General features: G+C 46.3%; 1 protein-coding gene across 4 annotated transcripts in view; it reads right to left on the reverse strand.

Moving 5' to 3' along the window:
• INSR (insulin receptor) overlaps positions 1 to 23,603 on the reverse strand; it is a 143,682-nt gene that overhangs the window by 119,420 nt on the left and 659 nt on the right. For all 4 annotated transcript variants that reach the window (XM_055545387.1, XM_055545384.1, XM_055545383.1 and 1 more), the window contains exon 2: positions 4,316 to 4,867. In XM_055545387.1, coding sequence (XP_055401362.1) covers positions 4,316 to 4,867 — 552 coding nt within the window. The remainder of the gene's footprint in view (positions 1 to 4,315; positions 4,868 to 23,603) is intronic.

Below are 23,603 nucleotides of genomic sequence, written 5' to 3' on the forward strand. Positions count from 1 at the left end.
CCTATGATATTTCAAAACTCCAACAAAAAATTTCCCCCTCTTTATGTCTTGAGATAGGTTAATTTGCTATCCAAAAGTATATTTTTTTCCTATCCCTGAAAGTTTCTGGTTCTTTCTAGCTTTCACAGATGCAATTATCCTAACACTTTTCATATCCTGTTTTCTAATAATCATGGATGTGAATTAATGTTAAAAAGAAGAACAAATAATGATTCACTCTGCTTAATTGATTGTCCACACACATGGGTGGGTCATTATTGCAACACAGATATCTACACTCCAGATCCTTAGTAGAAAACTAAACCTTAAACTCTTTGTTTTTGAATTACACATCTGATCTGGAGTAATGATCTTTATGGAGGACTCTCTGAAAAGGATGCAATCCGTCCTTTTCTCTAGATTTCTGGTCTGCTGACAGACCTTGGAGATTTCCAGAACCTGGCAATCATGCTAGAAAGAGGCTCAACGAGGTGTTGGAGAGGACTCCAGGGAAATTGAGGACTTGATGGTACTTTTCACAGGTTTGTATCTGTTGCCTAAGACAGGGTGGGAGGAGTATCTTCTACAGATTCATGTCAGTCTGTTTTACCTTGGAAAATCCCACACAATGTTGGGTAAACCTTCTAAAGCCACAGCAACAAAGTAACATAAGCATTTTAAAAGCCAGAGAAGTATGCCCATGTTCATAGCAGCATTGTTCACAATAGCCAAAAGGTGGAAATGACCCAAATGTCCATTGATGAATGGATAAACAAAATATGGTCCATTCATACAATGGCATATTATTCAGCTCTAAAAAATAAGGAAATTCTGACACCTGCTACAACATGGATGATCTCAAGAACATTATATTCAATGAAGTAAGCCAGACATAAAAATAAAAGTGAAAAAAGAGACAAATACTGTATGATTCCACTTATATGAGATCCCCAGAGAAGTCAAATCCATAGAGACAGAGAGTAGATGGTAGGGGCAGGGCGCTGGGGGAGGGGAGGGGGAGTGAGTGTTTAATGAGGACAGAGTTCCAGTTTGGCAAGATGCAAAAGTTCTGGAGATGGATGGTGGGGATGGTTGCACAACAATTGACTGTGCTTAGTGTCACTGAGCTGTGCATTTTAAACAGTTAAGATGGTAAATGTTATGTTATATATATTTTACCACAATCAAAGAAATTGAAGGGGCAAAAAGCCAGAGCTGAGTTGTACTGGATAGACAAGAGTGTAGCTTCAAATAAACAATCGTTTCTTATCATCTGTGACCAGGAGAGGACAATGTCCTGGCGCCAAAAGAACTGATGCTTTCAGACTGTGGTGCTGGAGAAGACTCTTCAGAGTCCCTTGGACAGCAAGGAGATCAAACCAGTCAATCCTAATGGAAATCAACCCTGAATATTCATTGGAAGTACTGACGCTGAGGCTGAAGCTCCAATACTTTGGCTACCTTATGTGAAGAGCCAACTCATTGGAAAAGACCCTGATGCTGGGAAAGATTGAGGGCAAGAAAAAGGGGTGACAGAGGATGAGATGGCTGGATGGCATCACTGACTGGATTTGAGCAAACTCTGGGAGATAGTGGAGGACAGGAAAGGGTGGCATACTGCAGCCCATGAGGCTGCAAAGAGTCAGACACAACTTAGTGACTAACAGAGGGCCCCACCACAGGATTATGAACCAGGAGCAAACACTGATTCCATATGCCAGGACCCAGTATCTGGCACAGGTCTCAACTTCTCAGCTGCAACCTTATATGCAAAGCCACGCCTTCTCTGGTGATGAAACCCCCAGTGTAGGAAAACAAGCCTTGTTCTCCAAAGCACAAGATTAAAAACAAAACCTACTCAAAACATCTCGGACATTTTTGCAGATAATACCATCCTGGATATTTTGACTAAAATGGGTACAGAAATAAATCCACAGAGGAATGTCTTAAATTATATCTCAAGACGTGTGAGTATGGAGCAAAAATAAGAAACTGATTTTGGAGAACGGAGCATTGGGATAAAAGTGTTCACTGTTTTCTCCCAATGCCCCAGCTACTAGTAAGCTCCCCACCTCTAAACAGAGCAGGCACCCCTGCCCCCACAAAACACACACAGAGATGCTATTCTTGTATCTCAGATGTGGTGCAAACTCCAGCCATCTTTTATTAGCTGTGTGGCCTTAGGCAGGTTAAAAACCTCTCTGGTCTCTAAAACAAGGATAACAGGATTCCCGTTGCAGCTGTGTGTCCTTGTAACATGGTAGGGCCTACACAGCCTCTCCTCCCCTCACCATCAAAGAAGGTAACCCCCTTACCTCCGAATTCATCAGCATATTCACTCCCACCCAGATTATCCACCCCCACCGCCACCTCAGAAATCTCGCCACCTCAGAAATCTCCCCGATCTATGAAATTCCAAACCCATGGGTGGTCCTCTACTTTTGCCAAGACTTTGCCCCAGTTTTGATCTTTCTTCTTGATCACAGCTTGGCTTCTCTGTGTCCCTGACCTACCGACGTTCTCAAGATTCTTCCACAACATAATAACCATTGTTCCCTCGTCTGTCCACAAACCACCAGATTCTCCCTCCCCTCACTGGCCAAACTCTCAAAAAAGAGGTATCCGCTCTCTCACCTCTTGTTTTCTCCCATTCAGCATCTCCATGCATGATGATTCCTTCCTGGAACTTGAAGGAGCCCTCCCTGCTGAGTCTTTGGATTCTACTCAGGACTGACTTCTCCATAGCTGTGTGGCTTCTCCATAGCTTTGGGCTCAGGTGAGAAAACCCTCTTTTTTCCCTTCCCTTAGTTTTTGTGGTACAATCGTTAAGCCACCCACTCACTTTCTCTGTCTCCATCTCATATTTGCTAATTCTTCCCAGGGAATTTCACAGCATGTGAAAGAGTCAATAAAACAATAAACAACTAACAAGTTTGTGTTGGGAACTAGCCTTCTTGGATATCAAAACATTATAAAACTACACGGATTAGAACGGTAATAACTTCAGCACGTGGAAAGGCAGACATACTTATAGAAACTCAGAAACAAACCCCCAAATCAATGATGAAGGGGTAAATTTCTGCAACAAATGGCCTTGAGCCCCCACCTAATTATTTGGGGGAAAATGGATACCCTTGACAAATTTTTTAATGATAATACTTAAAGTTAAGATAGAAAACTTGGAGGAAAAAAACTTTCATTTTATGGATAGAAAGGGACTTTCTAAGCATAAAATAATATGAGATGCATGCAAAAATTCAGGTCTGAACTCCATAAACATTTTAAGCTTCTCTGGCAACGGACAACCAGAGTATTTTCATCACGGAACAAAAACATCTGAAAATGTAATTGGCAAAAAGTTAACAGTCTTTGCTATGAAAACCACACGCAGATTAATATTTCAAAAACCACTAAGGCACTGAAAGATAAATGGACAAAGGATATGAACAGGAAGAAAAAACCTAAATGATAAATAAACATGTTTTAAAAGGTTCAACCCTGATAGCAATCAAAGAAATGCAAATAGAAACAATGACAACACACCAGCTCCTCCCTCCAGTAAATTATGAAAGGTTTTTCAAACAACACTCCAAGCTAGCCAAGGTGTTCCCTCTCAGCCAGCGCTAGGAGGAGTGCCCGTTGGTACAACATTTCCGGAAAGCTATTTGGCAATCAATATCAAGAAACTTTGACCCAGAAATTTCACGTCTGGAAAACCAAAATCTGAAGGGGAAAAAAAAATGCTCAATAAAGCTTCCACACCAAAATGTTCAACCCTCTTTGTGAAAACAAGAAATAATTTAAATACCCAATGACAGGGAAGGTTAAGTAAATCCAGACACAACAGAGCCACTAGCGGGAAATACCCCCAGTAATTGTGGAATAAGGATGGCTGCTTTGTTTTTATCCTTTACACATTCCTTTTTCCAAATGCCTACCATGAGCAATCTTAAATCAGACAAGAAATAGATTTCCTTTCTTTGACAGCAAAATCCATACTCATCTGCTCTCTCAAGCAAGAGGAACATTCAACCAGCTAGCCCAGGTGTTGGCAAAATCCGGCCCTCCGCTTGGTTTTGTAAATAAAGTTTTATTGAAACACAGCCATGCCTGTATATGTATTGCCCATTGTTGCCAGGTGGCTGCTTCCTCAGTCCAATAGCAGGGTTGAGTAGTTGCAATAGAGACTGTATAGGCTGCAAAGTTTAAAGTTTATTTATTGTCTGAGCCTTTGCAAAACAAGGTTTGTCACCACCTGAGCTAGTGAACACTTCAGCATCTTTTTAATGAATCAAGTCACAAGAAATGGTATAGAATCCAGAGAACTCTGACATACCTTTCTGGCAGTGGCTGTGTGTCCAGCACCGCTCCACAAATTGCCCGTTGATGACAGTGGCAGGGCAGTTGGTTTTGCCCTTGGCGGTGCCTGGACAAATGTCCCCACACTCCTCATTGTCGTCTTTGTTCAGCACGATATAATTATCCTCCACGGAATCCAGGATGCGAGACCAGTCGATGGTGGCCAAGTAGCAGAGTTCATTGTTCTTCTCAATGCGGACAGACCCCCGGGTGATGTTCATCAGGTTGTAGAGGCCAAGCTCCTTCAAGTGAACCATCTCAAAGATGACCAGCGCATAATTAAAGAAGAGGCGCGAGCCTCGGATAACCGTGAGGTTGGGGAACAAGTCCTTCAGGCTCTCCAGCCCATAGACCCGGAAGAGCAGCAAGTAATCAGTGATCATGATGAGTTTGGGGAAACTGAGGTCTCGGAAGTCCTCAGGTCTCGTTTTGAACATCAACAGAATCTGCAAATGTCCTTCGATGACCGAGCAGTTGGCCAGCTCATGCAGCCGGGTGAGATTATTCCGGATATCCATACCGGGGCACACTGGAAGTGCAAACAAGCAGAGAGCAAGACAAGTGAGCAAACATCCCATGGATGGTTTATAAGAATGAGTGGCAGGGCAGCCACGTGGCCATGTGACCTGGGTCCCACGCCTGCTCAGAAGGACCTTGCCCTGGGCTTAATGTTCTTTCATTCATCTTGAAATCCTTAATCATTTTTGGGTGAGGGGGTCCCAAGATTTCATTCTGCACTGAACTCCACGACTTCTATAGCCAGCCCCCATCAGTGGTTTTCTCCGTAAAGTGTCCATGCCTAAGTAATTACTCTCAAAAGGCAAAAAACCTGAAGAGTAATAATTCCTTTGGCGGTACCTGTTTAGAAACCTTAAAACCATCACATCAAATATGATGCAAAGGAGACACTGGGATTACAGGAGGTTGAGTAATGCAGCAGGTGCAGAAGGAGAAAGGGGAGCCATCCCCAGTGAGTCAATGTGAAACATCTTCAGGAAATGGATTTATGGGGATAAAGGTGCCCACATCAGAAATGAGGCAAGGAGACCTGGCTGTGTTTTGTCACTTCTCTCATTTTCCTGACTCTCCTTCCCAACCCGCCCTCCTGGCAGGCAGCCACAGTCTAATTACCTTTTACCCAGGTGTGTCAAGGGCTTCCCAGAGAGTCTGATCTCCCCAGTACAAACACCCTGAACACCTATTCTCCTGCAGTTGGTCTCTCCCTTGCTCAGACACCCTCTATGGCTCCCCAGCGCCCTGCACTTTCCCTCTCACAGCTCTCAAGGTTCTGTCCCTCCATCCCCGGCACCATGTAAAACAGGCCTGTCCACGACTCTCCAATTACAAGAGGGCCTTCCAAACCTCCCCCCTCCCATAACATGACCTATGAAGAGAAGGGAATGAAATAATGCAGACACCCAAGCAGTGGCTGGCACACAGTAGGTGCTCAATTAATGTCAGCCATTTTCTTGTTGTTTATGTCTCCCAAATGTATCACGGTGTCACCTCTAGGCTCTGTGCTTTCATCCCCATAGACCATGGTAGGCAAATATTTTCTATAAAGGCTCAGATAGTAAATACATTCTGCTTTGTGGTCAGTCTCTGTTTAGACTATTCCACTCTGTCGTTACAGCTCAAAAGCAGCCCAGAGACCATGAGTAGCAATGGCTGTGTTCCAATAAACCTTTATTATCAAAGCAGGCTGTGGGCTGGTGTTTTCCCTTGAGGTGGTAGTCTGGTGACCCCTGCCTTACTCTGACAAAGTCCAAAGGTACTTCTGCAACAATAGAGATATTCTACATACGTGCTGGTCATATGGAAGCCACTGGCCATTCGTGGTTGTCAAGCACTTGAAATGCGGCTTATATAAGACTGAGGAGCTGAGAATTTGATTTCACTTTAGTTAGTATGAATGGAAATAGACATGTGCACCAAGTTGCCACTGTTCTGAATACAGTAGCCCGAGTCCCTTTGGCTGTCAAAGTTCTTTACACCTCAGCTCCCTACTTTGAAATCCAGCTCATCATCCTTCAAGATCTAGTTCAAAGGCCACCTCCTCCAGGAAGGCTCCTCTGATTTCCTTTCCTCCATATACTTATTTAGATCTTTCCCTCCTCCTGTGTTCCTTATACTGGAGTTAACATTCATCAGATGTAAATCCCTTAGGCAGCCTCTCCTTGCCAAAACACACACACTCACTCAGTCAGAGGTTGGGAGACACCTTCTAGAGGACTAGGATATCAGTTCCGACACCACACACTCATGCCACCCAAGCCTCGTCTGAGGCTCCCAGCTTCAGTCACACCAACAGCATCTACACACAGAGGTCTGTCTAGACAGGTACCACACCTTGATCCCTCCCAACAGGCTCCATCTGCACCCCACAGATGAGAAAACTCTGAGAGGCAAAGCCAATCAGCCAAGGACATACAACCCACCAGTAACATTCAAGGTTGCCAGATTTAGCAAATAAAAATGAAGGACAGGGCTTCCCTGGTGGCTCAGTGGCAAAGAGTCCGCCATCTAATGCACGAGACACGGGTTCCATCCCTGGTACAGGAAGATCCCACATGCCTTGGAGCAGCTAAGCCCCCATGCACCACAACGATTAAGCCTGGGTCTAGAGCCCAGGAACCGCAACTACTGAAGCCCGAGCACCTAGAGCCTGTGCTCTGCAACAAGGGAAGCCACTGCAATGAGAAGCCCTTCAACTGCAACTAGAGAGTAGCCCCTACTCACTGCAACTGGAGAAAAGCCCGAGAGTAATGAAGACCCAGCACAGTCATAAATTAGTTGATTAAAAATTTAGAAAAAAATGCAGACCGCCCAGTTAAATTTGAATTTCAGATAAGCAAGGAGTACTTTTTAGGTAAGTCTGTCTCATGCAATGTTTGGGACATATTTATCCTTAAAATGGAGAAGGCAATGGCACCCCACTCCAGTACTTTTGTCTGGAAAATCCCATGGGCGGAGGAGCCTGGTGGGCTGCAGTCCATGGGGTCGCTAAGAGTCGGACAAGACTCAGCTACTTCACTTTCACTTTTCACTTTCACGCATTGGAGAAGGAAATGGCAACCCACTCCAGTGTTCTTGCCTGGAGAATCCCAGGGACGGGGGAACCTGGTGGGCTGCCATCTATGGGGTCGCACAGAGTCGGACACGACTGAAGCAACTTAGCAGCAGCAGCAGCAATATCCTTAAAAATTACTCATTGTTTATATTAAATTCAAATTTAATTTGGTGTCCTGTACTGTATCTGGCAGTGTACAGCTTAGACTTGGTCACAGGTCTGGGCTTCTCAAGCCTGAGCCTCGTAACTCTATGTTACCTGCATACACACACACACACACACACACACACACACACACTTGTGAAATTGGTGCAGAGACAAAAACACCATCCTTTCCAAGTTGTGGGAGAAATCAGATATGAACATGCTTTCAAAGATTAACCAGCTATTGAACGTCAGGGAAATGTAAATCCAAACCACAGTGAGATACCACTTCACTCCCACCAGGATGGCTAAAATTAAAAAGACAGACAATAACAATAGTTGACACAGAAGTGGAGAAATTAAAACCCTGTACATTACTGGTGGGAATGGAAAACGGCTCAGCTGCTGTTGTGGAAAATAGTCTTGTAACCCCTCAAAAGATTAAGCAAAGAGTTACCATATAACCCAGAAACTTCATTCCTAGGTAAAATGAAAACATAGGTCCAACCAGAAATGTGTATACAAATGTTCATAGCATTATTTATGATAACCAGCAAGAGAGAAACAAGCCAACATTATGCATCCATGAAATGTAGCATGTCCATACAGAGGAGGATTATTCAACAATAACAGAGGAGGAAACCCTGACACCAGCTACAAAAGGGATGAACCTTGAAAACATGATGCTCAGTGAAGGAAGCCAGTCACAAAAGACCACATGTGGAATGATTCCATTTACATGAAATATCCAGAATAGGCAAATCCATAGAAAGTAGATTAGTGGTTTCAAGGGGTTCGAGAGAGGGAAATGCGAGTGACAGATAAAGAGTATGGGATTTCTTTGGGAGGACTGATGAAAATGTTCTAAATTGATCACAGTGATGGTTGCCCAATTCTGTGAATGTACTAATGTATGAAGAACTTCTAAATGGTAAACTTTAAATAGTGCATGTATGGTATTTAATTAGCTCTCAATAAAGTTGTTGTTTAAAAATTAAATGACTATAACTACCCGGGACAACAAAGAATTGCTTTATTTTTTAATCTCCAATGACTCCAGTGACTTGAGTTAAAGTCATTAAAGCCATAGTGGCGCTGGTGGTGGTTTAGCTGCTCAGTCGTGTCCGACTCTTTGTTACCCCACGGACTGCAGCCCACCAGGCTCCTCTGTCCATGGGATTTCCCAGGCAAGGACACTGGAGTGGGTTGCCATTTCCTTCTCCTCATTAAAGCCGTATGTGTTCCTATTAGTATAAGACAATAGAGCAATTTACTGCGGGGACAGAAAATACCCAGAGGATGTTAGAAGTGGTGCCAACAATATATGTAGGATCTTGCACTGGTTTTTAATACCTCTGGGTGGGAAACTGAAGGATGCTTCAGGTCCTCATTAAGTGGCACCTGGTTAACCATCACTCTACACACAGATAGGGAAGGACCAGGGGGATCAGGGGAGGAGGGCAATCCTGGTGACAGCTAGCACACTCACTTATGTGAAGCACTTGGTCATGTTCTGGCAGGCACGTTCTCTCTCTCTCTCTTTTTTAAATTATTTATTTAAGTTTTGGTTACATTCCGTCTTCATTGCTATGCACGGGCTTTTTCTAGTTGTGGTGAGCAGGGGCTACTCTTTAGTTGCAGTGCTCAGGCTTCTCATTGCGGTGGCTTCTATTGTTGCAGACACAGACTTAGGCTCACGGGCTCAGTAGTTGTGGCTCTGAGGCTCTAAAGCTGGGGCTCTGTAACTGTGGCACTCGGGCTCAGTTGCCCTGGGGCACGTGGAATCTTCCCAAACCAGGGATCGAACCGTATTCCCTGCACTGGCAGGCGGATTCTTATCTACTATACCACCAGGGAAGTCGTCTCTTGATGAATTCTAAAACTAATCCCAGAGGAAGTAGATAAACAAAATGGTCCATACCCATTTTTGTGATGAGCAAGTCAAGATTCACACAGAATGAGTTGTAACGGGTAACTGAGGTTTCAACCCAGCAATTAAAGGCAAAGTTAATGCTGTAACTATGTTACAGTCTCTCCACCTCTGTTTTTTCAAAAACATACCTAATGAAGAAGCAGGTGAATGTGACTTAAATAAGGAAACAATGAAATAATGTCCATGGGGTGACAACCCGGAGGAAACTTGCTAAAGACGGTTTTCTTCGTTCACTCCTGCAGCACCTATCTGCTGCTAAGTCTGACTCTGTGCGACCCCAGAGACAGCAGCCCACCAGGCTCCCCCGTCCCTGGGATTGTCCAGGCAAGAACACTAGAGTGGGTTGCCATTTCCTTTTCCAATGCATGAAAGTGAAAAGTGAAAGGGAAGTCGCTCAGTCGTGTCCAACTCTTAGCCACCCCATGGACTGCAGCCTACCAGGCTGAAAACCTGTTTCCACTGTTCCAGGGACTGGAAGTGCTTAAAAGAATAGGATACAGGCTGCCCTGGGTCTCAGAGACTGTAGATGCTATTAACTATTCAAATCAACTGAAGGTATAACTGAGGAGGATATCTCAGTTAGGTAGGGACAGTGTCAAAGGCTAGAAGAAATCATAAAAAAAAACAAGCTATTTGACTAAGCCTGGGACAGTCAAGGAGGGCTTCCTGGAGGAGGTGACACCAGGACTAAAACCTACACAAACAGAGCAATAAGAATTATTCTGTTCTGCCTACTTCATCGGAAGCTCAAGAGTGACAGCAAGCTACAGCTCATCGCTGTAGGTCACCAGGGTGTGTAGGGTCTAGAATAGCCTTATCTGATAGAAATATGATAGAACTTTAGATTTTCTCTAAAAAAGTAAAAAAGAAACACTGAAATTAAATATACTTAATCCAATATATCCAAAAATTTCACTTCTGCATGTAAGCAATACTAAACAAAAACAAAAACAAAAACTACAAGATTTTTTTTCACTTTATGCCTCCCAAATGCCATGTGTATTATACACTTGCAACATGTCTCAATTTAGATGCTAAATTTTGATCAGAAATACTCAATCAGGATATGCATATTCCACAAAATGAATCATTGAAAATGTAGGGTTCTTTGTATCCCTCCCAAAAACAGTTGTTCAATAACAGAATCAAGTGTTGATTTCCTGACATTTCAATCAACTAAAGTTAAACAAGACTTTATGTTTCCTTTTTTCACATTTACGTTTCAATGAATTAAAGTTTGTGGTTGTTCAGTCTAAGTCACATCCGACTGTTTTTGACCCCATGGGCTGCAGCACACTAGGCTTCCCTGTCCTCCACTATCTCCCTGAATTTTCTCAAACTCATGTCTATTGAGTCAGTGATGCCATCCAACCATCTCTTCCTCTGTTGCCCCCTTCTCCTTTTGCCTTCAATCTTTTCTAGCATCAGGGTCTTTTCCAATGAGTTGGCTCTTCGCATCAGGTGGCCAAAGTACTAGAGCTTCAGCATCAGTCCTTCCAATGAATGTTCAAGATTGATTTCCTTTAGGGTTGACTGGTTTGATCTCCTTGCAGTCTAAGGGACTCTAGAGAGTCTTCTCCAGCATCACAATTCAAAAGCATCAATTCTTCAGCACTCAGCCCTCGTCATGGCCCAACTCTCACATCTACACATCACTACGGGAAAACCATAGCTTTGACTATACAGACTATTAAAGTAAAAATCTATTTTCCCTGGCCACAATTTCAAGAGCACCATGTGGATAGTAGCCACCATATTGGATATGCAACCATAGACTATTTCCATCAAAGCAGACAGTGCTAGTCTTGGAATTGCCCTCTTGGCCAGAAGAATCTATAATTTTTCAGTTGGAGAGAAGACGGATACGAGAGCCATCTTGGAAAGTGTCCCCTCTCCCCTGGTTTTCTCGTCACCATGGAAACGGCAAATAAGTACTGAGGATCTGGGAGGGAGAGGTCTAGAAGATTCTGAAACTTCTTTACAATGCTAAGAGTTATACTTTTTGCTTTCAAGCCTGTACATTCTTCAGACATTCTTCAAATGCTCCCTGGTGGCCTCTTCCGGGGCCACACGTTCCTCTTTGCATTCTTTCCGGTCTTAACACTGCTTCTTCCAAAATTCAGGAGTCCTGGCCAACAAGTCTTGGGTTCAGGTGTCAGGCCACCACCCACACCAGTTTCAGGGCACACTAGAAACCCAACAGATCTGGGAACTTCCCTAGTGGCCTAGAGGCTAAGACTCCACACTCCCAGTCCAGGGGCCTGGGTTCCATCCCTGAACAGGGAACTAGATCCCACACACCACAACCGAGAGTTCACATGCCACAAGTAAAGATCCTGTGTGCCTCAACAAAGATGGAAGACCCTGTGTGGCACAGCTAAGAGCTGGTGCAGCCAAAAATAAATAGATAATGTTTTTAAAGAGAGACAGAGAAAGAGAAACCCAACAGATCTGCCCTCCCACTCCAGCGTGGGCACCTGCCAACAGTATGATCCTGAGTCATATATTTAATCTCTGTGTGCCTCAGTCTCCTCATCTATAAATGATGATAATCACGTGATGGAGGGTAGGAAGAATAGAGGAGAACCGGCGTCCGGCCACATACACGCATCAGTTCTTCACTCCAAGCTACTTGGAACCAATTCCCAGATTTATTCCCTTCAGAAATTAGAACCTGGGCACACTGAGGTGCCAGATACCCTTATGAGTCTCCACCTTAAAAAGTCTGGCTCTTAAAACTGACTTCAGCCAGAACCTAGACAGCATATTAAAAAGCAGAGATATCCCTTTGCAGACAAAGGTCTATATTGTCAACGCTATGGTTTTTCCAGTAGTCATGTACAGATATGAGAGTTGGACCATAAAGAAGGCTGAGTGCCAAAGAACTGATGCTTTTGAATTGTCGTGCTGGAGAAGACTCTTGAGAGTCCCTTGGACTGCAAGGAGATCAAACTAGTCAATCCTAAAGGAAAGTCAACCCTGAATATTCACTGGAAGCACTGATGCTAAAGCTGAAGCTCCAATACTTTGGCCACCTTTTGCACAGAATTGACTCATTGGAAAAGACCCTGATGCGGGGAAAGATTGAGGGCAGGAGGAAAAGGGGATGACAGAGGATGAGATGGTTGGACGTCATCACTGATTCAATGGACATGAACTTGGGCGAACTCCAGGAGATGGTGACAGACAGGGAAGCCTGGTGTGCTGCAGTCCGTGGGGTCTCAAAGAATTGAACATGACTTGGCAACTGAACAACAACAACAATGAAAGTGTGTGAGATGGATTCTTCTGGAAATGGCTGGACACAGAAGGGCAGTAAATACCCTGAGGTGGGAGATGCACAAGACTGGGGTCTGGGCAACAGGCAAACCGTCACCAAAACAGATTTCCTCAAAGAGGAAAGAAACAGGCTCAGAAAGAAACATGTCCTCCCCAAGGTCATGAAGCCAGAAGGAGACAGAGCTGGGATGTAAACCCAGCATATTAGTCTACTGCGCCATCCCTAACCAACGACCACAGACCAGGTGGCTTAAACAAGAGGAAATTATTTTCTCCCAATTCTGGAGGCCAGAAGTCTGAGATTAAGGTGTCAGCAGAACTGATCCTTTCTGAAGCCTCTCTCCTTGGCTTGTAGACAGCTGTCTTCTCCCTGCGTCCTCACTTGCTCTTCCCTCTAGGTGTGTCTGCGTCCTAATCTCCTCTTATAAAGACATCAGTCTTATCAGCAAATGGGCTTCCCAGGTGGCTCACTGCTAAAGAATCCGCCTGCCAGTGCAGGAGATGTGGATTCAATCCCTGGGTCAGGAAGATCCCCTGCAGGAGGAAACAGCAACCCACTCCAGTGTTCTTGCCTGGGAAATCCCGTGGACAGAGGAGCCTGACTGGCCGCAGTCCATGGGGCCACAAAGAGAAGGACATGACTGAGCACATGACTTATTAGCTTAGAGGCCACGCTGGTTATCTCATTTTACCTTGACTGCCTCTTTAAAGACCCAATCTCCAAAGACAGTCACATTCTGAGATGTTAGAGGGCTGGGACTTCAGCATATGAGTTTGTGGGGAGAGACAAAGTTCAGTCCATCACACGTAGGTCCTTAGGATTCCCACACCTGTGTCCTTAGCCATCACACAGCATTTCTCAAAATATTCAGTGGAGGGCTTTCCTGGTGGCTCAGTAGTAAAGAATCTGCCTGTCAATGCAGAAGGCACGGGTTCGATCCCTGATCTGGGAAGATCCCACATGCCTCAGAGCAACTAAGCCCATGTGTCACAACTACTGAACCTGTGTTCTAGATCCCGGAAGTCACAACTACTGAGCCCACGGGCCACAACTGCTAAAGCCCAAGCACCCTAGAGTCCATGCTTCGCAACAAGAGAAGCCACTGTAATGAGAAGTCTGCACACCGGGACTGGAGAGTACCCCCTGTTTACCAAAATGAGCAAAAAAAGCCCACACAGCAACGAAGACCCAGCATAGCCATAAATAAATAAATAAATATTTTTAAAAATAGAGTATCCCTTCCTTTAATAAAAATTCTCTGTGGACCATCAGAATCACCTGGAATGTTGGGGTGGGGGGGAGTGGTGTATGTTACAATGCAGGTTCTTAGGCCCAGCTCTGGACCAAATGAATCAATGTCTCTAGGACCCCAGTCTGTAAATCTGCATTTTAAATGAGGCCTCCAAGGATATGTCAGGGACTCATGTAAGACAAACATACCATCTACCCAACCTGGGTCACCTCTCCAATCCCACCTGTTCCTCTGAGCACTCTGTTCCAGGATCAATACCATTAGTTGCCTTCTTTGGGGTTGTTGATTGTTGTTTTGTTTTTTAATTTACTTGGCTCCACCTGGTCTTAGTCGCAGCACATGTGATCTTTAGCTGTGGCATGTAGAATCTAGTTCCTTGATCAAGGATTGAACCTGGGACCCCTGCATTGGGAAGTCAGAGTCTTAACCACTGGACCACCAGAGAAGTCCCTCCTCGTTCTGAGGCCACAGTCCTATTGGTTTAGGACTGCCCTCTCATGACCTCATTTAACCTTAATTACCTCCTAAAAGCTCTATCTCCAAATACAGCCACGTTGAGGAGTTAAGGTTTCAACCGATGAATAGGGAGTGGGGAGGTAGCCATTCAGACCACAACAGTTCTTTTTCCCTCCTTTCCAGGACCTGCCCACTCCAGGATAGACTGCTTCCTACTTTAGACAAACATGTACCAAGCCCTTCTCCGACCCACACTTAGAGCACGGTTTCATTTACCGTGTAGTCAGCGTTTCACTAGAACACACCTTCACCGGGCAGACCAATGTCTGTGGGGACCCAGAAAGATACACCCAGTCTGTGCTGAAAGGGAAGGCGAATGGGGTGGGTGATGAAGCCAGAGAGGGGAGGAAGGAGGCCTCTGACCCAGTTCCTTGAGGAAAAAGTAGGAATCCATGGGTGAAAAGAAGGAAGAGAGGTCCTTGGGGAACAGGAAGCAAACGCAAGCACATAAAGAAGAGAGAACCCCAAGGAAGTGCAGTCATGAAGTCAGGGAGTTGAGACCACACGCTGCCCAGCTAAGGCCAGGCTCAACTGCCAGGGGGATGGGCTGATTGAGCTGGCAGCTGTAGTCGGAGCAAAGCAGCAAGTGGAAAAATCTCTCTGGTAGTAGGAAAGAGAAGGTACTGGACAGGGCACTCTGGAACCACCTCTATGGCATGGCCTAGGGGGCCTGTCATGGGGTGGGTGCAAAAGGAAACAGATAAGACCACAGAGTCATCTAAGGAACCAGCATCAACAGGGACTCGGTCACCAGGGAGGTGGGGTGGGGGCGGGGGGTGAGGCACCATTGTTTGATGAACCTGGAGAGGGCCAGATAGAACCAGTGGCAAGGACAGCAGGCTCAGACTGGGGTACAGTGAGTCTGTGGGGGCCTTGGGGATGCTCTGGGATGTGGATCCAGTGGGTGTTGGGAAGATGTAGACCCAGAGCTTGGGAAGAGGGGTGGATGCAGGCAGAAGTGATGGCAGTATGTGCTAAAATCAAGAGGATAAAAGGATGGAAGGGGTATGGGAGGTCTGGAGAGCACAGTATTTAAGACCAGGGAACCAGAGAGAGGACCAAAGACCCACAGTCACCCTGACACCCATATCTTCCACAAGCTTCTCTGAAAGCTCCGGAACAGCTAGGTTAATCCCTCCAGTCAGTTCCATACCTCTGTATAGACCACCCCTAGGACATCACCCATCAAACCACAAGGGTACAAGGGGCTTCCATACCATTTCAAGAGTCCTACCTCCTCATGTATACAGATGATGCCACAAAAGACACTGGAAAAAAATACCAAGAGAAGTCTTGGGACTTTTCTTGGAATCAGCCTGGCAATGCAGGGGACACAGATTTAATCCTTGGTCTGGGATGATCCCACATGCCGTGGAGCAACTACTGAACCCAAGTGTTGCAACTGCAGAAGCTTGCACACCCTAGAGCCTGTGCTCCGCAACTAGAGAAGCCACTTCGATGAGAAGCCAGCGCAGGGCAACTAGAGAGTAGCCCACATGCAGCGATGAAGACCCAGTGCAGTCAAAAATAAATTACAAAGTTTTAAACAAGAAAACCAAGAGAAGTCTTCTAAGAACAAGAACAACAAAAAAGTAGCAGATGTCTTCAATACCATGTAACTGGATATAATTAGGAAGAAACGTCTCAGTGAGAATTTATCCGTTTTCTAATCTCTTGCAAGGAAACCAGATCCATGGTTGAAAACAGATTAGCAACAAGAAGTCACAGAAAGGCCATCAGAAAACAGGGGGAGCCCTGCTTTCTTTATCCCTTTGTGTTCAACCACTACCTTTTCCCGCACTCTTAATAAACACAGTTTTTTGAAAGTACCTAAGTTTTCCACCTTCTCACAAAGGCATGGGAGAGAAGCAAGCACCTCCTGGTAACAGCCTGGTCTTCCTGAACACGAAACAGAAGGTACCCTCTCAACCTGATGGGACCCCATCCCCTGAACGAATCGAAAGAAAGGCTCTGATTTGACATCGAATTTTAATCCTCATCAGTCTGCCTCGAACTCCACCTGGAACTCATATCCAGTCTGCACTGGGCAACACAGAACGAATCTCACTCTGCTGGAAACAAAATAGGTTTCTAGAAGCCCCGACAGCCACTGGGGAATGGCTCAGCACCAGGGTCAGCAGAACACAGGAGGACCTCCCTGCTCCTTGAAACAACAGCTAGGGGCTCTCTGCCATCTCTCATCTCTCAAGGGTTCCCCAGGTGGCTCAGTGGTAAAGACTCCACCTGCCAATGCAGGAGATGTGGGTTTGATCCCTGGGTCAGGAAGATCCCCTGGAGGAGGAAATGGCAACCCACTTCAGTATTCTTGCCTGGGAAATCCCACGGACAGAGGAGCCTAGTGGGCTATAGTCCATGGCGTTGCAAAGAGTGGGACACGATGGAGAGACTGAACAAATGTGCACATATATAGACCTGAATTACTTTGCTGTACACCAGAAACTAACACAACATTGTGAACCAAGTATACTTCAATTAAAAAATTTTTAAGGATGTTTGTCTTAATCCTTGGGGATTTATGAATCCACAACAGGAGAGATGCAACGAGAAGGCAAGATGTCACCTTGTTTGATCTGAGCTGGAACATGCCTGTCAGATGATCCCGATTTTTTGCCACTTGTGCCTCCTGGTGCATGTCCAGGAATAACCATTAAAGCTCTGAGTATTTATTTTGGAATTACAAATGTGCTTTACTGTGCTTAGTCACTCAGTCGTGTCTGACTCTTTGCGACCCCATGGACTGCAGCCTGCCAGGCTCCTCTGTCCATGGAGATTCTCCAGACAAGAATACTGGAGTGGGTTGCCATTCCCTCCTCCAAGGGATGTTCCCAATTCAGGGATCGAACGCAGGTCTCCCACACTGCAGGTGGATTCTTTATCATCTGAGCCACCGGGGATGCCAAATAAATTTTCACAAATAGGTGAATTCACAAATATGGAATCCAGAAAAAATGAGTATCTTATGAGTAATGAAGTTTTCAAGCTTAAGACTATTGATCCAATATAAGATACTTATTAAAAATATTTATTCATTTATTTGGCTGCCCTGGGTCTTAATTGTGGCTTGTGGGATGTTTGGTTACAGCATGTGGGACCTTAAGTCCCTCACCAGGGATCAAACCCAGGCCCCTTGCATTGGGAATATGGAGTCTTAGCCACTGGGCCACCAGGGAAGTCGCAGGAATTAAGACACTTTTAAAAGTCTAGGGAAAACTGCTAAGTCACTTCAGTAGTGTCCGACTCTGTGCGACCCCATAGACGGCAGCCCACCAGGCTTCCCCGTCCCTAGGATTCTCCAGGCAAGAATGCTGGAGTGGGTTGCCATTTCCTTCTCCAATGCATGAAAGTGAAAAGTGAAAGTGAAGTCGCTCAGTTGTGTCCGACTCTTAGCAACCCCATGGACTGCAGCCCACCAGGCTCCTCCACCCATGGGATTTTCCAGGCAAGAGTACTGGAGTGGGGTGCCATTGCCTTCTCTGTTGAATGTCTCTAAAGGCAGCCATTTTAAATAAAATCTTCTTTAAAGAAAGTGAAAGTGAAGTCGCTCAGTGGTGTCCGACTCTTTGCGACCCCATGGACTGTAGTCCACCAGGTTCCTCCATCCATGGAAATTTCTAGGCAAGAGTACTGGAGTGGGTTGCCATTTAGGGATGCAAAATGTTGCCAGGGTTTTGCGGTAGGGATGGCATAACAATAAAGGGGTGGCTAGAAGGAGTTTGCGGAGAAGGCAATGGCACCCCACTCCAGTACTCTTGCTTGGAAAATCCCATGGACGGAGGAGCCTGGTAGGCTGCATGCAGTCCATGGGGTCGCTAGGAGTCGGACATAACTGAGCGACTTCACTTTCACTTTTCACTTTCATGTATTGGAGAAGGAAATGGCAACCCACTCCAGTGTTCTTGCCTGGAGAATCCCAGAGACGGGGGAGCCTGGTGGGCTGCCGTCTATGGGGTCGCACAGAGTTGGACACGACTGAAGCGACTTAGCAGGAGAAGGAGTTTGGGTGATGGTAGATGGGACACTTCTGTGTCCTAACTGTGGGGACAGCTACACAATTCTATGCAGGGATTAAAATGCAAAAACTGTATGCACCAAAAAAAGTCAGATTTACTGTACGACCATTTTTATAATAAAAATATTTAAAGATCCACACCAAACAGGGACTTCCCTGGAGGTCCACTGGTTAAGAATCTGCCTTCCAATGCAGGGGATGCAGGTTTGATCCCTGGTTGGGAGAACTCAGACCCCACATGCTGCTGGGCAACTAAGCCCATGTGCCACAGCTACTGAAACCCCCGGCTCTAGAGCCCATATGCCACAACTAGAGAGAAGCCCATGCACCACAACTAAGAGCTGAAGCAGCCAAATAAATAAATAAATATTTAAAACAAACAAACAAAAACCACCAAAATAGGACACGCACCTGTGTATGTGTATGTATGTGTGCGTGTGTGCATGTACAAGCTCAGTCATGTCTGACTCTTTGTGACCCCAGGGGACTGAACCTGCCAGGCTCCTCTGTCTGTGGGATTATCTAGGCACGAATACTGGAGTAGGTTGCCATTTCCTTCTCCAGGGCATCTTCCCGACCCAGGGATCAAACCTGTGTCTCCTGCATCGGCAGGTGCGTTCTTTGCCACTGAGCCACCTGGGAAGCCCAAACATAGCGTAGTCATCTCCCAAGACAGAAACACAATGGTTTTAGGGACAAAAGGGAACTTTTATTGTTCCCCTCTCTAAACTTGTGCAATTTTTTTTTGCAATGAGAATGCAGTTATTATTTTAATTTAAAAACCGTAAGTACGATCCAATCACAAAACATAAAGCGAGTCACTCTCACTGTGTTCTTCATAGAAATTTACATAAGGGGTTCTCAAGAGGCCCCTCAAGTGGTATCTCCCAGCAGATACCACTTTCTCTTGGCACTAGAGACAGGGCTGATAGCACAGAGTCCTCATTCAATGCCAAGAAGACCATTTAAACAAATAAACCCAAAGATCTCTCACACACACACACCCAAAGAAGGAACATCACTGTTATTTTCTCACCATCAGAACCCATACATTCAGCACAGCAAATGATACCAGTTTCTTTAATAAGGCTTGCTCTGTAAAGGGAAAAACACAGTGTTTTTCCTGAGCATTTCATTTAACTTGATTCATTCAAAGTCGAACCGGGGACCACACAAGCTATGAGGCATGTCATAACGATCCTCGAGGAGTTTGTTCTAAATCCAAAGTCGGCAAACTTTCTCTGGAAAGGGCCCAAGTGTAAATATTGTTGGGAGCCACGCGATCGCAACCGTTCAACTCTGCCCTTAGAGCACGAAAGCAGCGATAGAGGACGCGTGAGCCAACGGGCATGGCGGCTTGCCAATAAAACTTTATTTACAAAAACAGGCGTGGGCGGGCAGCGTTTGACCCCTGTTCTAAAGACTTTGACCACATATAAATTAACAAGTGAGCGTGAGAGAGAGAGTCCGAGTAGGGAATGGCCGTCGATGGAGACCAAGATAATAAGCCCGGAAAAGGAGCAGAGGAAAAGAAGAGAGAGAATGGGAGGAGCCAGGTACAGGTGAAAACTCACCAGGAGAGGGGAAGCAAAACCCAGAGAGGTCAGCTGGGGTGAGGCTGCCATTGGTAGGTGAGGAATGACTTTTGCTAGCACCATGGGCAAAGCAACGAGACACAAGCCAGATGCTGTGGGCAGAGCAGTGGGTGAAAGGTGAGAGAGCAAGGGTGATGAGTGCCCATCAGCGGTTGGGGAAGGCTTGACAGAGGAAGGCAAAAGGTGGGTGGTGGGTAGCGGGGCCCTGGGGAGTATTGAGGCTGAAAAGAAAAACGCTCCCGGGCGGATAGAGATCCCTGAACAGAGAGGAGAGAGGAGGGGACCTAAGTGGATAAGTGTCCTGCATACTAAGTCACTTAAGTCGTGTCTGACTCTTTATGACCCCATTGACTGCAGCTTGCCAGTGTCTTCTGTCCATGGGATTTCCCAGGCAAGCATACTGGAGCAGGTTGCCATGCCTTCCTCCAGGGGATCTTCCTGATCCAGGGATTGAACCCACATCTCATGTGTCTCCTGCACTGGCAGGTAGGTTCTTTACCACTATCACCAAAAGCAGTGGTTCTCAATCAGAGGACAGTTGGTGGTGTCTGGAGACACTTTTTAGTGGTCATGACTTGGAGAGGGGCATTGCTACTGGTCAGAGACCACAGACAGTGAGCAACATCTTAAGATACACAAGACAGCCCCCTGCAACCAAGAACTATCCAACCTCATAGATCAAGAGCATGGAAATTGAGAAGGTCTATTCTAGCCAAAAAATAAAGGATGTCAACGAGGGAGTGGAGTGAGGTGGGGTCCCTCGGGGTGAGGCTCGCCCCCAGTGACCTCTATGAATGAGCAGGGCAGGGTCGAGAGTCAGGTCACTAGGAGGGAAGCAAAGACTAGGGAGAACCTCAGAGAACTGACCCAGAGAGCAGAAGTTCTGCTCTGAGGGTCCCGGAGTGCACCAGAGAACCCACAAGAGACACACTAGATTCCACCCTCGAGATGTAAGGGGGATCCAAAAGCAACATCTAGCACCTCAACTCATCAATTCACTGCCCCTGCCAAGATTCAGTTTCCACTATAATTAATCCCACTTTGCCTTCATTCTCTGACTTTGCAGTGCTCCTGGGTCATCTCGGGCCAGAGTGGGTCAACCCAAGGAGACATGGGAGGGAAAACCACTGCCCAGTTCAGCCAAGCCACAGAGACTCCACAGAGGGGATGAAATGGGCTGGCACATCCCACATGACATCGAGGAGAGAGTCCTCAGTCCTTCAAAATCCCACTGATCTCCCTCGACCCCACCCCCACCCCAGACAGAATGCCACACTGCTTGCTGCTGGAGATTAACCAACGATCCGGAAAGTTCCTTGCCCCTCCCCAAACCTCCGAAGGGCATCACATGTCATTTATTCGAGAGTATTTTGTTAACCTTTATACCACAGGGGTTAGGGCGGGGAGGCTCAGAGTCCCAAGAAGAACCTTCTGTTAAGAAAACCTTTTCTTAACAAACTGAGCTTCTCATCTCAGCACTGCCACCTCATCCAAGTTCCTCACCTTCGAAATGGATGATAAACCTTACCTCAGAGGGCTGTGGTGAGGATTAATCAAGATTATCAATGCAGAGTGTGTAGAATAGCGCCTGCAGAGCCTTTGCTTATATTTGTGGCAGTTAGGTTTTATCTGGAGAATAAAGGAGCCATGACTTGGACTCCTGGGGAGAACAGGAAGGATAGGAGTTGAATCTAGAACAAATATTTAGGACTTCCCTGGTGGTCCAAGGGTGACAAATCCGCCTGCCAATGCTGAGGACAGGGGTTCGACCTCTGGTATGGGAAGATCCCATGTGCTGCAGAGCAGCTAAGCCCGAGTGCCAGAGCTGCTGAGCCTGTGCTCTAGGGCCAGGGACCCACAACTATTGAGCACACGTGCCACAACTACTGAAGCCTGCGTGCCCTAGAGCCTGGTCTCCACAACAAGAGAAGCCACCGGAATGAGAAGCCCGTGCACAGCAACTAGAGAGTAGCCTCGATCCTCACACCTAGAGAAAAGCCCAGCACAGCAATGAAGACCCAGCACAGTCAAAATAAATTTGTCAAACATCTACCAGGTGTCAGGGGCTGCTCTAGACTCTGGAACTGTGGCAGTGAACAAGAGAAACATAAGCCTCTCCCTCGTGGAAACTATAAACATGTAAGAAGTAGTAAATCCATCCACTGACCCCTGAAAGTGAAAGTCGTTCAGTCGTATCGGACTCTTTGGGACCCCATGGACTGTAGCCCACCAGGCTCCTCTGTCCATGAGATTCTCCAGGCAAGAATACTGAAGTGGATAGCCATTCCCCTCTCCAGGGGACCTTCCCGATCCAGGGATCAAACCCAGGTTCCTACAGGCAGATTCTTTACCATCTGAGCCACCAGAAAAGCCAGCCCAGGCACAAATCCACTATTAATTACTAAAGCTACCAGGAACAGAGGAGCAAGGAACCGCATACATATACAGGTGTGCACGCACACACAGACACACATGGGCATGGACGTGCAAAGCCTGATACAGATCTAACAGCTGGTCTGGGTTTTTGTTTTTTTAAAAACAAGAGCCTAAATCCACTGCTACCCTTCCTTGGAGGAGCACCCACTGTATACCAGGCACTCAGCGCTTGGAGACCTTGCTTAATTGGCAAAGGTGCTCCACAAACCCAGTTTGTCAACTCCAGAGCCCCCACGTGCTTTCTCGTGCATCCCCACTCACTGACAGGCAACTCAGGAACTTCTGCTCCTTCCCTGCCTGACCCCTTCCTCATCGGGACTGATTTCCTTTTATGGAGAAATCTGAAGAAGTAACCCAACACATATTTTGAAAGCAGGGCCTCCGCCATCATGGTGGGAAACCCCAGTCATATTCTCTTCAAGGATTTTCCATCCTTGACCTGCAGCCAGAAAGACCTGCTGTCAAGCCCAAGGAAAATGCTGGGACTTGCCCCTCTCCCCATACCAGGGAGCCGCTAGCCCAGGGACACTCATGAGGGAGACTTGAGAAGGGAGAGGGGATAGGGTGCTGGGCTGACCACAGGTTAGAGACCTGCCCAGCCGACAGGTAAAAGGGTGGAGGAGGGAGGTTACCAGGGGTTCCTGGGGCGTGGGCAGCTGGGCAGAGCCCTGGGCCCTGGCACCACCAGAGAGGTTTGTCTTCTCTCTAGCTCTGATTCTGGGGCAAGTGAATTCTGTGTCCTTCCTGAGCCTCAGTTTACTACTCTATGAAATGGACCAACAGCAGTATCAGCCTCCACGGGCTGCGGCAGAGATCCAGAGAGATAAGACCGGCCAGCCCGAGGCATCTGGCGACACTAGCTATAATAATCATAAAAGCCGACACTATCGCTACTACAGCTGCGCTGTTGCCAAGGGCTAGAGCTTGCCTCCGACATCTGGAAACAGAATTCCAGAGTATAAACATGGAACTGAAGTCAGGGGTAGCCGTGGGTCTAGGTACCAGAAAG

Source organism: Bubalus kerabau, chromosome 1, assembly GCF_029407905.1.
Source record: "Bubalus kerabau isolate K-KA32 ecotype Philippines breed swamp buffalo chromosome 1, PCC_UOA_SB_1v2, whole genome shotgun sequence".
NCBI classification, from domain to species: domain Eukaryota; kingdom Metazoa; phylum Chordata; class Mammalia; order Artiodactyla; family Bovidae; genus Bubalus; species Bubalus kerabau.